Source organism: Madurella fahalii (assembly GCF_045866475.1).
Source record: "Madurella fahalii IFM 68171 DNA, scaffold_5, whole genome shotgun sequence".
NCBI classification, from domain to species: Eukaryota; Fungi; Ascomycota; class Sordariomycetes; order Sordariales; genus Madurella; species Madurella fahalii.
In genome coordinates, this window is record NW_027263975.1 from 4611451 (window position 1) to 4627121 (window position 15671).

General features: G+C 55.7%; 4 protein-coding genes across 4 annotated transcripts; all 4 read left to right on the forward strand.

Moving 5' to 3' along the window:
* Positions 1 to 118: 118 nt before the first annotated feature.
* MFIFM68171_09950 (ATP-dependent RNA helicase DHX29) lies at positions 119 to 4802 on the forward strand (the record flags this gene model as incomplete). Its single annotated transcript, XM_071065369.1, has 6 exons — positions 119 to 851; positions 899 to 1592; positions 1643 to 2210; positions 2269 to 2366; positions 2416 to 4440; positions 4499 to 4802. The coding sequence occupies 6 exons, from the start codon at positions 119 to 121 to the stop codon at positions 4800 to 4802; spliced, it is 4422 nt and encodes a 1473-aa protein (XP_070921470.1).
* A 4563-nt stretch (positions 4803 to 9365) lies between these two features.
* COX9 (Cytochrome c oxidase subunit 7A) lies at positions 9366 to 9806 on the forward strand (the record flags this gene model as incomplete). Its single annotated transcript, XM_071065370.1, has 4 exons — positions 9366 to 9389; positions 9491 to 9533; positions 9625 to 9655; positions 9719 to 9806. The coding sequence occupies 4 exons, from the start codon at positions 9366 to 9368 to the stop codon at positions 9804 to 9806; spliced, it is 186 nt and encodes a 61-aa protein (XP_070921471.1).
* Positions 9807 to 10518: 712 nt separating this feature from the next.
* Positions 10519 to 11476, forward strand: MFIFM68171_09952 (DNA recombination and repair protein Rad51-like C-terminal domain-containing protein; the record flags this gene model as incomplete). Its single annotated transcript, XM_071065371.1, has 2 exons — positions 10519 to 10611; positions 10724 to 11476. The coding sequence occupies 2 exons, from the start codon at positions 10519 to 10521 to the stop codon at positions 11474 to 11476; spliced, it is 846 nt and encodes a 281-aa protein (XP_070921472.1).
* A 2311-nt stretch (positions 11477 to 13787) lies between these two features.
* MFIFM68171_09953 (Phosphatidyl synthase) lies at positions 13788 to 15264 on the forward strand (the record flags this gene model as incomplete). The annotated part of the gene is made up of 2 exons (XM_071065372.1): positions 13788 to 14176; positions 14238 to 15264. 2 exons carry the CDS (start codon positions 13788 to 13790, stop codon positions 15262 to 15264), a joined length of 1416 nt encoding a protein of 471 aa, XP_070921473.1.
* Positions 15265 to 15671: the final 407 nt, after the last annotated feature.

A 15671-nucleotide genomic window follows, 5' to 3' on the forward strand; every position in this document is an offset into this window, starting at 1 on the left:
ATTTCAGGGCTGCTCCAGGCCTGAAGCCAGGGCAGAGCAGCAAACAGCAACAACCACCGTTCTCCCGCCTCACAGCTTCGCCTTTGAATCGCGATCTTGAGGAAAGGAGCCTATCATCATGGCCGGCAAGAAGAAAGCAAAAAAGCCCGCTGCAAATCCAGCGCGCGGGTTTGCTACCACGTCTATCGCATCGAAGCCGAGGATCGACCCCGCTGAAGCTCCGGGCGACAATATCCCGGTCGGTAAATCTGACGATGCGGCCGCCCCGCCGGTGAACAAAGCCCCGCAGACCAGCACCGCGACCAATCCGGACAACAACGCCCCGACCAAGGAGTTGAGCCCTGAGGAGTTTGAGAGGCAGCTTGAAGAGTCGGAACTGCAGCTCCTAGTTGAAAAGTATGCGCAAAAAGTGAGGCGTGATGCACAACGGCAGAAGACACGCCTCGAAACCGACCGGCGTCTCCTCCGGGCCCAGGCCGAAACACTCAACACCAAGAAATGGCTGCCCCAGGAGCTCATGGACCACATCCTGGGCCTCATCCAAGCAGAGGGCCGGTTTGCAGCTTCCAGCGTCTCCTCCGAGGGTGCAACTAGTAGACTCCCTCCCGAGGAAGACCTTATGATCAAGCTGTGGACGTTGCAGCAGACCCTGGAGAACTCGGACTTCCCAGCGGACAGGGTCCAGCCAGCATTGCAGTTCGTGTTGGATATTGCGCCCAATATCTCGCCCAATGTCAAGGGAGAGTCTATCTGGGGGCTTGAGGAAGTGCTTGACTGGTTAGCGAGAGAGTGCGCCAAGGAAGAACTCCCCGACTACTCCGGCCGTAGGACAGCGCCCAAGTCGCAAGCAGGTACGGATGGGCCTATATCTCGTCGTGGCACGTTCTGACGACTCCAGACACCCCGGCAGATACGCCTCTGACGTCAAGGGCAACTACACCTTTCGAGATCGACCCGAAGCTCGGGACGAAGCTCAAGAGTGGGGCACTCAGAGGATCCCGCCCAGCGTCGCCCAAACGGTCTACTGTGACTTACGACGAAGATATTGAACCAGATCAGCTACTACCGTTTTATCTGGAGACCAAGACGAAGTTGTTTTCAATCCAACGCCCGCGGCAGGACGCCGCCAAGGGCAAAGGTGCCAAGGACAAGACCGAAGAGCCCTACGATCCCGAAGAGGCGCTCTTGCTTGCAAAGCTTGAACGAGTGGCGAAAGACGTGTTATTCGACAAATTCGTGGCCGAGCAGCAATGGAGAGCCAAGCGGATTACTCTCGAAAAAGAGTATGCTGCAGCAAAGGCTGAGGAGAAGAAGAAACGGGCAGCCGAAGAGCCCCCCCCTGCCGCAACTGATTCGGACGATATCAACGAAGAAGCTGAGCGCATTGCAGCAGAGATTCTCGATGAAGAGGACGACGACCAGGCTTTAGCTGACCTGTTCTCAAGCCTGCCTGTTAGTGAGGTGGACCCGCTAACCGGCAAGACCAATACCGTCATGAACGGCGCGGACGGGAAGAAGGTTACTATCCGAGATTTCGGCAAATGGACGGGAGTAAGCCCAATGAGGGCTCTGGAAGAAGCCTGCCGCTCAAGGTCGCCAACCCCCTCTACCCCAGGTTTTCGGGTGCGCTAACGATTGGCAGGGATTCATCTGCAAGGATATCCTATCATCTCCTATCTGACGTTACTTTTGCAAATCGGCATGCCGTCAATATCATATGGTCGAAGCCGCAAGAAATCCCTGCCACCCCTGATATGCCTGAACTCGAAGTATATATCTCTTCTACCCAATTTGTCTACAAGATGATATCCGTCGCCACCCCCGACGCGAAGCAGTCCGAGGCATACATAGCCACCACAGCTTTGTTTTGCATCTTTGGTTCCTCGACGAAAGAGGAAAAAGTGGCTATGAGGCTACCACCCGCCTGGAAGGACCTCTGGTCCGAATTTGCAGAGGCAAAGAAGAACAAGGCCGACGAGCAGGATCGGGCAGTTCTGCGACATCTCCGGGACCTTGTGCGCAGAAGAGTGGAGCAAGAACTTGAAGACGGCGTGCTCATCCAAAGCTTCAGAGGACGAGGTCAGTCGAGGAACCTGACCGACTCCGACCAGTCAGACCACGAACGGGCTAAGCGACAACCGTATGGGCCCGAATACTACCGAAACATTTGGCTACAAAAGAGTAGCACGCCGCGATTTCAGCAGATGTTGGTGAGTCGGTTGCCGACAGCCGAGCTCGCAGTGGCCGTTTCTGACTATGGCTTTACAGATGTCGCGCATGCAACTGCCCATGTGGCAATTCCGGCAGCAGGTTGTTGAGACAGTCGAGAGAGAGCAGGTTGTCATCATCTGCGGCGAGACAGGATGGTAGGCGCTTATCCCTACCTCGTTCCGTGATGCGGCTAACAAAGAACAGCGGAAAAAGCACCCAGGTGCCGTCGTTCCTCCTTGAGCACCAATTACTCCAAGGCAAACCGTGCAAGATATATTGTACAGAACCGCGACGTATCTCTGCCATATCACTGGCACGTCGCGTTAGCGAGGAGCTTGGGGAGAACAAAGGGGATCTTGGCACTCCTCGGTCGCTGGTGGGTTTCTCGATCCGTCTTGAGGCGAGCACATCTCGAGAAACTCGACTCGTCTACGCCACCACCGGCATTGTCATGCGCATGTTGGAGGGCTCCAACGACCTTCAAGATATCACTCATCTGGTGCTTGACGAGGTCCACGAGCGCTCCATCGACAGCGACTTCCTGCTTATCGTCTTGAAAAAGCTGATGGCGCGGAGGAAAGATCTCAAAGTCGTGCTTATGTCGGCCACCGTTGATGCTGAACGCTTTTCCAAGTACCTGGGCGGCGCTCCTGTCCTGACAGTCCCTGGCAGGACCTTCCCCGTTCGTGTTGCCTATCTCGAGGACGCCGTCGAGTTGACAGGATACACTGTGGACCAGAGGAACCAGGAGAAGCTCACTGAGTTAGACGACGACGTGGAAGCAGAAGCCGACACCACGTTGAAACCGGAACTCACTAAGGAGCTTAGGCACTACTCTCCCAGAACCCGGAGTACTTTGTCTCAGATGGACGAATACCGGATCGAGTATGATCTTATCGTCCAGCTGATTTCAAGGATCGCCATCGACCCAGACTATGCCCCATACAGCAAGGCCATACTGGTTTTCCTGCCAGGTATTGCCGAAATTCGTACGCTCAACGACATGCTGCTAGGCGACAGATTCTTCGCCGACAACTGGCTTGTGTACCCATTACACTCGACCATTGCCACAGAGGAGCAGGAGGCGGCGTTCCTCATTCCCCCGCCAGGGATGCGCAAGATTGTGCTAGCAACTAACATCGCCGAAACGGGTATCACCATCCCCGATGTGACGTGCGTTATTGACACTGGGAAGCATCGAGAGATGCGGTTCGACGAGCGGCGCCAACTGTCACGGCTCATCGACACCTTCATATCCCGGGCGAACGCCAAGCAGCGCCGCGGCCGTGCCGGTCGTGTCCAGGAAGGCCTTTGTTTCCATCTCTTTACAAAGTATCGTCATGACAACGCCATGAACGATCAACAAACGCCCGAGATGCTGCGCCTGTCGCTGCAAGATTTGGCCATTAGGGTCAAGATTTGCAAGATTGGCGGCATCGAGGAGACCCTGAGCCAAGCACTAGATCCGCCGTCGGCGAAGAACATCCGCCGCGCTATCGATGCGCTTGTTGATGTCCGCGCTCTAACGGCGACCTCCGAGGAGCTTACCCCTCTCGGCCTTCAACTCGCCCGCCTACCGCTCGACGTCTTCCTTGGCAAACTCATCCTTCTTGGGGCTGTCTTCAAGTGTCTTGACATGGCCATCACTGTGGCTGCGATACTGTCGTCCAAATCCCCATTCGTGGCCCCTTTCGGTCAAAGAAACCAGGCCGATTCCGTACGAAGGGGCTTCCGCAAGGGCGATTCCGACTTGCTGACCGTCTATAACGCCTACTCAGCCTGGAAGCGCGTATGCCAGTCCGCAACAGGCGGCGGTGCGGAATTCCAATTCTGCCGAAAGAATTTCCTCTCCCCGCAGACACTAGCCAACATTGAAGATCTTAAGGGCCAGCTACTCGTCGCCGTAGCCGACTCGGGCTTCCTCCAGCTCACAACCGAGGAGCGCCAAACTCTCAACCGGCTGCGCTTCAGCGGGGGCGGCGGCAGGCGGCGGCACCAGGCCTTTTTCGACGTTCCCAAGCGCGTGAACATCAATAGCGACAACGAAGTCGTTGCTCAGTCGGTCATCGCTTGGAGCTTCTACCCCAAACTCCTCGTCCGTGATGTAGGTAGCAAGGGTCTTCGCAACGTCGGCAACAACCAGTCCATCAGTCTGCATCCAAGCAGCGTGAACAAGGGTTACAACGATTTACGATGGCTCAGTTACTACCACATTATGCAGTCCAAGGCGTGCGTCTCCCCTCACCAAAATGTTTTACCCCTCTTTGACTAACTTTCCCCGGCGTAGGTTCTACAACGCTCACGAGACCACCGCAGTCGACCCCTTCTCCATCGCCCTTCTCTGCGGCGATGTCCGCGCAGATATCTACTCGGGCGTCTTTGTCCTCGACGGCAACCGCGCGCGCTTTGCAGTGCCCGACTGGAAAACGATGCTGGTGATGAAGGTTCTGCGGGCGCGGCTGCGCGAGATGCTCACGCGTAGCTTCAAGAGCCCCGGGAAGCTGCCCACGGCGCAGCATGAGAAGTGGTTGGAGGTGTGGCAGCGGATCTTTACGCTCGCTCAGGAGGCCAGGGAGAAGGCAGCGGCTTAGAAAGCCGTGCTATGAGTCTCTATTGGGGCCGCTAGGCGGGTAGTTGTGTGTTGGGTTTTCTGGGAGCATGGGGGTGATTCTGAATACCGATAGATGGTTAAGCCGGCGGGATGCTGCGGGTTAGTTGCGGGCCTGCTTTTAGAGGTATCCCCATGGTGAAACAAACAGAATTGTAGTTATGCTGCATTGGAATTACAGTTCAAATACTGAAGGGTACAGTAACTGCCTAATATCTACCCTATGTAAGTGTGTATGCTAAGGTTTTCCGTAACTTCAAATGGGAGCCACTACGCTTATGTGGTAATTGACACCAAATCCTCGTACAGTACCGCCTACCCACTTCAAAACCAGCGCCACGGTAATGATCAGGCAACCGGCGTTTATGATCCGCTGTCTGCCCAATACCTTAATACGTTGCAGCCCTCTCCAGCGTTATCTGACGTCGCCTACCGTTGGCGACGAGGAAAGCCTGTCAGAAACTCTATCAGTGTCGCCTTAGGAGGCACCTATGTGAACAACAGACGGCGAGCCAGCGGGACAGTGATGCACGGTATATCTGGAGAATGTAGGAAGTGTTTTTGGGCCACAAAGTGTAGTAATTTAGAGTGAAATACGGCCAACACTAAGAACCCTTGGAGGACCATTCCACTACGAGCAAAGGTAGGGGGACAGCCTCTTCGGGCGCGATGGTGTGGCCGCCCTGACCAAGCGACAGCGCAGCAAAAGGACCCATCATCTGTTGCCGTCACTCGGGTTTTGCCGCCGCTGTCATTCCGGAATCTGAGCTTCCTTGAATTGCCCGATCCTGTGCCAAACTTTCCTTCCACTCGATTACAAACAGTGATATGCAATATATGCTCACCCAAGTTGCCGTTTTCTGGTAACGGGCCCTTCGGGGTTCTCATTCATGACCTGTTCGAAGGGATCGCCGCCATCTGCAACGAGTTCCATCACCGGATGCACATCGATGCCAACCAAATTGTGCGATCTGCAAATGGCCCGGAAGCGCCCGTGGAACGGAATGGTTGAAAAGGGCAAGTGCTGCAACCACCTTCGCGCTACAACTACAGGGCAGCAGCTTTTACAGCGTTGAGCTGGAATTCTTTTGATGCTATGCGTCTCATTTCCCCTTGTTGTTCTATCCAAGATTAGCACTGTCTGAGCAAGAAACCTGGTGCCGTATCATTAAAAATTGGGGCCTGCGGGGGTTGGTGGAAACGCGGTTTGTTTGGAAAAGTTCACCTGCAGAGCCCGCCGCTGGATGCTTCAACCACCTTACATTGCCCTACCTACCATTAGATGGGCTATACTCGCCCTCGCCCTTCGTCCGTCACCGCATGTCTCTCTTGACAGTAACCAGTTTCAAATGATAGTTCTAATAAGATATAAACCCAAACTTGATCCCGACTTCTAACAGCCTATGAATATCGCCGTCTAGGTTATAGTGACAGGCGTGTAAGAAGTGTATTATCACGGCCCTGGACCGTGACATGAATGGCCCATGCCTCTACCATTAGGGGCTGGCGTACAACTCTGTACTCACCGGGCAAGACACCTTGACCCAGGCAGTACGCGAGCCATTCTCACAATAGATCTGCATATTCGATCGGGAAAACCGGCTAGTCCTGTTAGTCGATGGCTCATGTGAACAGACGGAGAAAACACCTATTCTAAGCCACCCTGGTCGTGAACGCCTGGGAGGGGAGGGGTGCAATGCCAAGCAAACGGCCGTAGTTGTCATCGATAGCCTTCTTGCGTTCCATATACTCGTTCCGTAGTTCTCCCCACGAAAACAGGTAAAGCCGTATCTTCAGACTGTCTTCCATTCCCATGCATCGTGCCCTGAAGCAAATAACCGTTGCGCAAGTGGCTTGCTCAGGATTCTGGATAATGGTGGGTTTTGTGAGCGGTTCGGGAAGCTAAGTCGGGGACCGTACTCTTTGCGGAACCTCGTACCGCGAGTCGAGCCTAGATAGCGCCGGTCTAGGGTCTTCAGAGCCCAGTCTTCATGCAGGCTGTCGAGTTCTTGATGATAAATGATCCAACTAAGCCTTCTACTTATGAGGAACGTTGATAAACTGGTTTGCGCATCCCGCTTGTGGACTCATCCCCCCTCCCCTAGTGTTTGAGCCTACTAGGTGAGGAGGGGCTTGGCGAGCTAGGCCGCAATACGGACATTACTTTCGCGTACGAACTTAGTGAATGTTTCCGGCATGGACTTGTTGCTGTCGGCCGGTGTTTTGGCCTGCAGCTATCTAGGCCGTCAAGTGGCTTTAGTCAAACGCTGGAGCTCTCGGCACCGCGGTCCAGATCTAGGTTGGACTGGGAACATAGTCGGAGTCGAGGGGAGAGAGGTGAGACCTCGCGTCGAGGAGAGTCTTAAAAGTTCCTTCGGATGTGGGAAGGAAGAAATGAAGCATGGTAAAGGAAAGTGGGCAGACAGCGTGGATTTCAACGATTGGGTCGTACTGTATTTCTCCATGCCGGCTGTCGAGCTGTACTTTCCGCCAGCCACATCTAATTCAAAAGAGCACGCCGCTTCCGGCGTCCGCCAATAAAAGCAAATTCCCAAACCCTTGTCAATCTCCCGGCGCTTATTCTGTGACATCCAGACGGCAAACTCTATTTTAACCACTCCATCCTCCGACTTAGACACGCTTAAGGGAGGACTGGCCGCTTTACCATACAATACGACCCGAAAAAAATTCCCTCTTAACTTAACATCCAAGCACCAGTCTAATTACATCTTCATCAAACCCGACAATGTCTACAACCCATGAACCAAAGCTGCAGGCACCCATGGAGGCCGCCAACCCCAACCCCAACCCCGCATTCTCGGAACCGGGCGCGAAAAGAGTTGTCACAGACCAGCCGGTGAGCAAACCTTTGATTTCCGGACATTCGCACTTGGCCTGTTGTTTTGGTCCATTCAGAACTAGCTGACGCGAAAGCCTGAAGAGACCCGAGCCACTTCCGACGATGGACAATGAGATGACGCTTCGAGGTGGTCGTTTCATGCTTGGTTGTACCTGTTGCGATGGCCATTGCTCGTTCCACAAAGGCTGCTGCTGAGTGGTGTTCCGCATCTGGGCCCACTCCTATGCTTTCTCATACGTTAATAAGTTCATGATGATCGATGGCCCAAATGAATGCAATCCCAGTATTAAGGAGTCTACACCCGTGCCGTGCTTGTGATAGTCGATGTCTACGTGGCGACAAGGAAGTTGTCTCACATGAGATAACGTGGGAGCCAGCAATTAGCCAACAGGCAGCTGAACCGAATTGAAGATACTCGAGAAGAAGAGAAGGAAGAGGAAGAAGAACATCAACTCTTCATAACACGCCACATCACCTGCCAACACCTCGGTCACACATTGTCACATGAGAGGAAGCTACTATTTATTATACTGCCTATAAGAGGTATATATACTACTCGAGGTACTTCCTTCTACGCCTGCTGGTGGGAAGGTTGCCTAGCGCGTCGCTCACCTGCCCAGTGTTAAGCTAGATGGTTGAGGGCAACTGCATGTTCTCCTTCTCAATGATTTGGGTTGGCAGGAACATTGCAATTGCTCGGTTCGCCCACGGGTCTTACCTTGGTTGGGAACGTGAAGGTAGGTGGTTGTCAGGGAGAAGGTTAACACTTTACGTTCTGTCATTTGGATTATCGTGCGTATGAGAGTGGACGACGGGCTACGGCAACAGCAAATCCCAAGGGGATATTTCTCTAATTCCCAAGGTTATTCGCGCAATTTCAATTGGGGACGGAGATTTAACTACGCATTAGGAGGACTTGACGCCTGAGTTAGGCAGATTGACTTGTCTCAGGCATTGGCAGTTGTCACTTACACATTTGATGTTCTCTGAAGATTAGTTTATTCTTTTCTTCTTCTCTTCTATTCTTTCGGCCTTTCTTTCCCCTTGCTATTCTTCACCACAGTTCGGTTTAACTGTCTCAATGCTTCGGATGCAGGTTCAGCCACTCAATAAATAAGCTACTTCTCAGCACCATGTCCGATGCTGAATTCTGCAGAGAGCAAGCTACGCTAGCGCCTCACGGGAAGGCATCTCGGCGCTCAAGAGCTGGTCTTGTCGGCACGAAGCAGAGATAAGTTATCCCTGAGGTGCTCCTCCTTCCCGAGCGTGGCAAGATAGCATATGTAAATAAGCTTTTTGGTTTTTTTCTTTGGATGGAAAACGTGCGCCAAATCCTGTCGAGTCTCGCTCAAGAGCCAAGGCTGCGGTCATCGGCGACAAGTCGCTGATCTACGAGAAGATCCTGCGAATGATTGCCAAGAGGGCAAGAAGTGAACACGGCGCGGCAGACGGCGTGTGGATCGTAATGGCTGTGCGATGGCGTGGTCGAATCGCTGAAATCTGCGCGGGGCTGACGAGTGAGTCCGAAGTTTTGCCGGGACCCATTAAAGTCACGTGCAACTAAGCTTCTAATAATTGCATCAGATGATTCCCGGTGGAAGCTCTGCCAAACCACGCACATCATCATCGCTGCTCACCGCGCTCGCTTCCCCTCCGCTCCAGACACGCCTAAAAATCTGAATCGAGATGGCTATCGCACCCATCACTGGCGTACGTACTTCTCCCGCGCTTCGGCAGACTCAATGGTCGTCAATTGATGGTGCTCCGCGGGACCGAGGAGCTTCTGAATGCCGGAGCTAACCCGACCTTAGATGCTCCGGCGTGGCCTCATTACTGACCTTGGCATTGCGCTTGGTGAGTCAGCCGCCTTATGTTCTTTGGGAGTTTACTGGCCTGGGGATATGGCTCAGTTGAGTCGCGCAGAGAGCTAACTCTTGGTCGGCAGGTCTCGGATTCGCCTTTGGCAACGCCTTCTGGTACGAGAACCGTGAACTCGTGTCACGACATGCCAGAACACCGAGTTTCTAACTCTTCACCAGGTACGGCTATCATGTCCCACGGACGGTGGCTCGCGACAACTACTACAAGAAACTGGAGGACGAGCGCGCGGCGAGGCAGGCAGCCTAGGGAGAGCGATGGCAGGGCACCTTACGACACGTGGCTTAGACGGTAGTACGGAGTGATTTTGGGATCATTTGCATGTCATACGGACAGACGGGATCGGTAGTTGATATGGTGGGCGGGTATTACGACCCTATCCAGAGATAGACATTGTTAAGGAGGCTGCACCGAGGGGTGGCATGGACGGCGAGACCGGGAGTGGGAGGAGAGACAAATCGACGTTTTAGGACGATTCATTTTCGTGCGCCAGCTTTTTGTACAGTGCCCATGCTGTGTGTGTCCTGCTCTTCTCGCGGACCCAACTCTGCTGAGCCCAGAGCGGCTGTTGCTTCCCAAGTAGTTGTTTCAGCCGTAAAGATGCCTTTTTTGTCTCGACACCTAACCTTGCCGCATCAGCACACGATCTGGCGACTGCAATTTTGCGTGGCAAAACAGCCGGCGCAGTCAAAAGGACGGTCTTAGAATCGGAGGCTCACCTGCGAAACCATCGCTGGACCGGCCAGCACTTTACCGGGCTGTCTGCCAACTCGGGATGCGGAACAACGCAATCATATTGCACTAAGCCAAGCAGCTCGCAATCTCGTGCCAAATCTATCCGGCGACCGTCTTGTGTCTTCCTGACTTTACCGTCTGCGCCGATTTGCGCCCGGGCAGGCAGATTCCTGGTCGGGAAGCCGTGGCAGGGAGGTGCCATTGAGCCGACCGAGTGGACAACACAATGGTGGGAGGGATGCACGCGATAGGAAGCGCAGCAACCGCGAGTGTCGGCTCTCGCGTACTCGCGGAGATCGACGAGGCGAATTTGGATGAGGTATGTGGTTGGCCGGGTGGGCTCGGATCTCAGAGTAGCAATGCGCAATGGTCGGGTGGGATGGTTGAAGCTACGAGCAGCAAAATTGCTAACGAACTTTTTCCCATCACAGATCCTCGCGTCTCTCCGCAAAAGCTTCGCAGCAGCGACCACGACCAACGAAAATGATAGCAGCACCGGCAACGCGCCCCCCGCGAGTACCGGGCCAAAGAACTTTCCGCTTGGGATTCTCAATGACCTCGTCAATCGACATTTCCGCGCGACGCAGTCCGCACCGCTGGCCGTGACGGGTCGCCATCGTGAGCTTCTCTACGTCCTTATCGCCACCCTGATCGCACCGCCGTACGAGAAGGCTCTCGCCATTGTCGATTTTGAGGGGCGCTTTGACCCAGTACGGCTTCTCGCAACGGCCCCGATCGAATGCGAATCATCGATGAGTCCCACAACTACCGACCGACGGTCTCGACTGGGAATTCAGCGTGCAGATCTGCACCATGTCCACATTGTGCGGCCAGCGCGGGGAAGCTTCAGACACATGGCTGAATGTCTCACTTCGATCGAGAATTACATGCTATATGGGTCACATCGCAGCCGCTCCCGTGAATGGTGGGGTACGTTGGTCATTGGAGGCGGTGCAAACCCAGCCGGGGACGTCCCCGCTGTCTTGTCCTCCCAGATTGCGGTCACGGCGGGCCGAAAGGGCTGGCTGCGTGTCGACCGGCCAGAGGTCGCGTCCTTCTGGAGTATGGGCGCCGAGGATGCAGTGACTGAGCGAGATAGACGGCAAGCAGCGGTTGAGGGCGCTGGCTGGATGGCAACTTCCCCATGGGGCAGCTTTGCGATTTGCAAGCGGGAGGGGAACTAGTGTCTGAGGTTGGTGATTGCGGAAGGACGGAGGTCCACCTGGTCCACTGCTCTCTCGTTAATACTCCTGCAATCGACGTAGGTCTCGGGTCGGTCGGGAGAGTTCAAGGAAGCGCCCTGGAGAAGAAGGAGGGGAACCTCGGGCCAGCTAACCAGGCGCTCCAGGTTGTCACAGGCATTCCAAGCTGCCAAGGAGATTACTGAAAGCATACTGTATCCTACACTTTGACAGTCAGTATTCCCGCCTATGTTACATCGAATCGCGAGAAACAGGCTGGGACTGAACTAGCTAATCGATAGGGTTTGTTGGCGGATAACGGCGCCCGGAAGGCGTGGGAATACAAGGTCCGCAACTCCTGTGGCCCATGGATATCGTGGAGTCAGATCAAACTGCCACATCGCTGCGAGACCGAGCATGGGTCCGAACGGTCGGACGACCGCGGCGCCGCCTTCCGTCAACACCTGGCGCGCTGGCGCGCTGGCGTTCGCTGGCTCCCTGCAGCAGAGTTTTTGTCTACATCATAGCCGTTATTTGAAGCCGGCGATGACGAGAGACAGCAGCGCCCAAACACGCCAACACTGCACCTGTGCCTTGGTTGGGCCGGATCCTCTTCTCACAACGGAAGACCATGGGAAGTTGATCAAGCCGAACTTCTACTGCTTGGCGTCTCACGGCATGGATCGACGCCTGCTTTTCTTATCTGCATCTTTGATACTGCACCCTAACCCGCGCTTGCAGCCTTGGTGAGTCCCAAGTGCCGAGCCGCTACTGCAGAGGAGGCCTCTTGCCATGTCGCTCTGTCGCCCTTCACATGTTCAAAACATAGTGAGCCACGGTGCTCACAACACTGTAGAAACGCAAAAAGAGATTAGAGGTCTCATCGGTTTGCGAGATGCGTCGGGGCGCGTCCAATGGCGGACGGCGACCCCTGCATGGGGCCATCGCATTGGCTTGGCAGTTTTCTCCCATCTGGCACGGTGCAGCCCGGTCCCGGGTAGCGGAACAGGCCGGGAGACGGTCGGGTGAAATGTTACGGGCCAAGATCTTCGGCTGTGCCCTGTTCTCGTCCTGTTGGCCGGCAATCGGCTCCTCTGTGTGCCTCCGGGACCCACTCCGGCCGAAGAGACTTCCCCAAGGGGACCCGTCCTGACGTCATAAGGATCGGCAGTGCATCCGACGCGGCGGCTTGGCGGTCGAACCCCTCCGCCGTGTTTTCCGTTGCTGGGGTTCATTTTGCCCCTCTCTGAATAGCATCGGCACTGTGCAGCCGCGTGCAGCCGCAGCAATGCACTCGGAACCCGTCCACGGTGAGATCTGTTCCTGGCCGTCGCCTCCCAGGCGGTGTACCGTCTGACCGGCCGTTCCATTATTTTTCCCACGCTCTTTTTCGGCCTCCGGCAGAGTCATCGCCACGTACTAGCGCGCAATTCGTTCCACCACCCCTGATCTTCGTTCTCCGTCACCTTTCCTCTGGTTCAACGTTGCCTTTGGGTTCGCCTCAAGACCCTGTTTTATTTCGTGGGAACGCCAACCGCGCCCAGCCAGAATGCCGGCCCGGTCAGCATTGGCTAATCCCCATTCCGTTCCGCTGTGCTTGCCGCCTCACTCGCCGCCTTATCCGACCGAAGTCTTCCACAGCTCAAGGCCTCAGGCAGACCTGCCTCTGCCGAGCCCTCCCTACCCACACAACCCTTTTGGACCCTGGAATCCGAGTCCCCTCCAGAGTGCGTCTGAACCCCGCGGTGGATATTGCGATGGAGCATCCGAGGGGGCAGAATCGGACCATGCGCATCGGTGGGGGGTGGGGCGAGGGTGGTGTGCAAGTAATGCGTTGTACCGCACGGGGCTATACGCAAGTTACAGCGCTGGCGTGTTATCCGAGTTCATTCGCGATGGCTGCCTTGCCATCTCCATTTTTCCACGCCACGAAGCGAGGCAGTGGATTGATGAAAAAAGCGGTCCCAAGCCCGATCGATAATCTCACCCCCGCGCCTCCCCCGGTATCCACTTTGCCTGCAAAGACCCTGAGACCCTGTTTTGTGCCGTCTCGGGGCGCTCTGATTGCCAGCCTGCGTCCCCACCTAGGGTCCTGAATTGTTTATTGTTGATGAGGCCGTGTTATGGATGGCTTCGTCCGTCTATAAAAAGAGCGCAGTCCCCGGCATCTCTCTGCCTGCTCCCAGATTAGCTCAGCAGTCATCGGCTCATCGGTCCTCTACCCAGTCGATGCGCAACCAGGTGGAATCTCACCTGCCTATCCTTGGTCGTTCAACAGAGACATAACGGCTCGTCATTCCTTTGATATCCCATCATGTCTTCGATCACTATCCAGAGACCGGGCATGGGCCCCCGGCAGGTCTCGAGCAGCAGCTTTGCTGGAGAATTCAACGCAGCCCGCCGCAGGCTGGAAGAGCTCGGCGTGGACGAGCCCGGCGAGGATGAGGTGCCGTCCCCGGCGCTCTCGTCCTCTAGCTCTAGCACGGAAGAGGACCCGTGCTCCCCGGCCGAGAGCGTGACGCCTCCTAGCCCCGCCACGCCCATCACGGCCCCGGTCACTCCCGCCGTTGACGCGGACGTGGCTGACAACTTTGCCTTCGCCTTCGATATTGACGGCGTACTCATCCGGGGCGGCAGGCCGATCCCCGAAGCCGTTGAGGCAATGAAGGTGCTGAACGGCGAGAACGAGTTCGGCATCAAAGTGTATGTGAATTCCCCGTCGCAGGTCTCAGATTTTCAGGATGCTAACCCAACTTCCCCACAGGCCATACATCTTCCTTACCAACGGTGGTGGCAAGTTCGAGACGGAGCGCTGCCGCGATCTCTCGCAGCAACTCGAGATCGAAGTGTCGCCCGGGCAGTTCATCTGCGGCCACACACCTATGCGGGAATTTGCCGACCGCTACGGCACGGTCCTCGTCGTCGGCGGCGAGGGCGAGAAGTGTCGCCAGGTGGCCGAGAGCTACGGCTTCCGGGACGTCATCACGCCCGGCGATATCCTCAAGGCCAACGCCGCCACCGCCCCCTTCCGGCGCTTGACCGAGACGGAGCATCGCAATTCGCGCGATCTCCTGGCACGCGGCAAGTTGAGCGACATTGTCGTCGAGGCCGTCTTCGTCTTCGCCGACAGCCGCGACTGGGCGTCGGACTTGCAAATCATCCTCGACATCGCCCAGAGCAAGGGCGGCCGGCTCGAGACACGGTCCGAGACCTTTGACGAGGGCCCGCCCATCTTCTTTAGCCACAACGACGTCTTGTGGTCAGCCGCCCACGAGCACGCCCGGCTGGGGATGGGCGCCCTCCGCAGGATCGTCGAGACCGTCTTCGAGGACACGACCGGCGGGCGCAAGCTCAAGACGCACGCCTTTGGCAAGCCGCAGGTGTCGACCTTTGAGTTCGCCACGCGCCTGCTGCAGCAGTGGCGGGCGACCCAGCACGGCCTTCCCGAGGCCGAGCCCCCCGCGACCGTCTACTTTGTCGGCGACACGCCCGAGTCGGACATCCGCGGCACCAACTCGATGAACGAGATCAGCAAGAACGAGTGGTACAGCATCCTCGTCAAGACGGGCGTGTATCAGGAGGGCACCGAGCCCAAGTACAAGCCACGCAAGCTGGTCGATACCGTCCTGGACGCCGTCAACCACGGTATCCGCCGTGAGATGGCCAAGGCCGGCTCTCGCAAGGCTACCGGCGGCCGGATGCTGCCACTCGACGATGTCGCTCTCAAGGCGGTTGGCGAGGGCCACACGCCCGACTTTGAGATGAAGGCTGAGCCATTTTGCGCTCCGTAAAACCTGTTGTTACGGAGGTGTTGATGCGTGCTCGACCGAGGGTGGGATCTGATGAGCATTCTTTCCCTTATCACGACGACTCTGAACGACCTTTTTGATACCACTGTGATATCCATTCTCTCTGGCTTTTTGTCTTCACCTATAGATATTTTGTTCGTTTCCTTACATGTGTTTGCCCTTTTGGCAAATTTTCAGGCGTTCTTTCATTTCGGTATATGGTGTCATGAGTCCGGGCAATACCGGAGACTCAAATCGACATTCGTTGCAGGCATGCAACTGGGTTACGGAATAAGATCAGCATCTCGGGGGAGAATCATGGCAAAATAAGCATTCGTTCATACATATGGGACACATCACTTAGATGGTTTGCTAAGGACATAGACTTGGGCTGGCCCTTGGGGTCAATT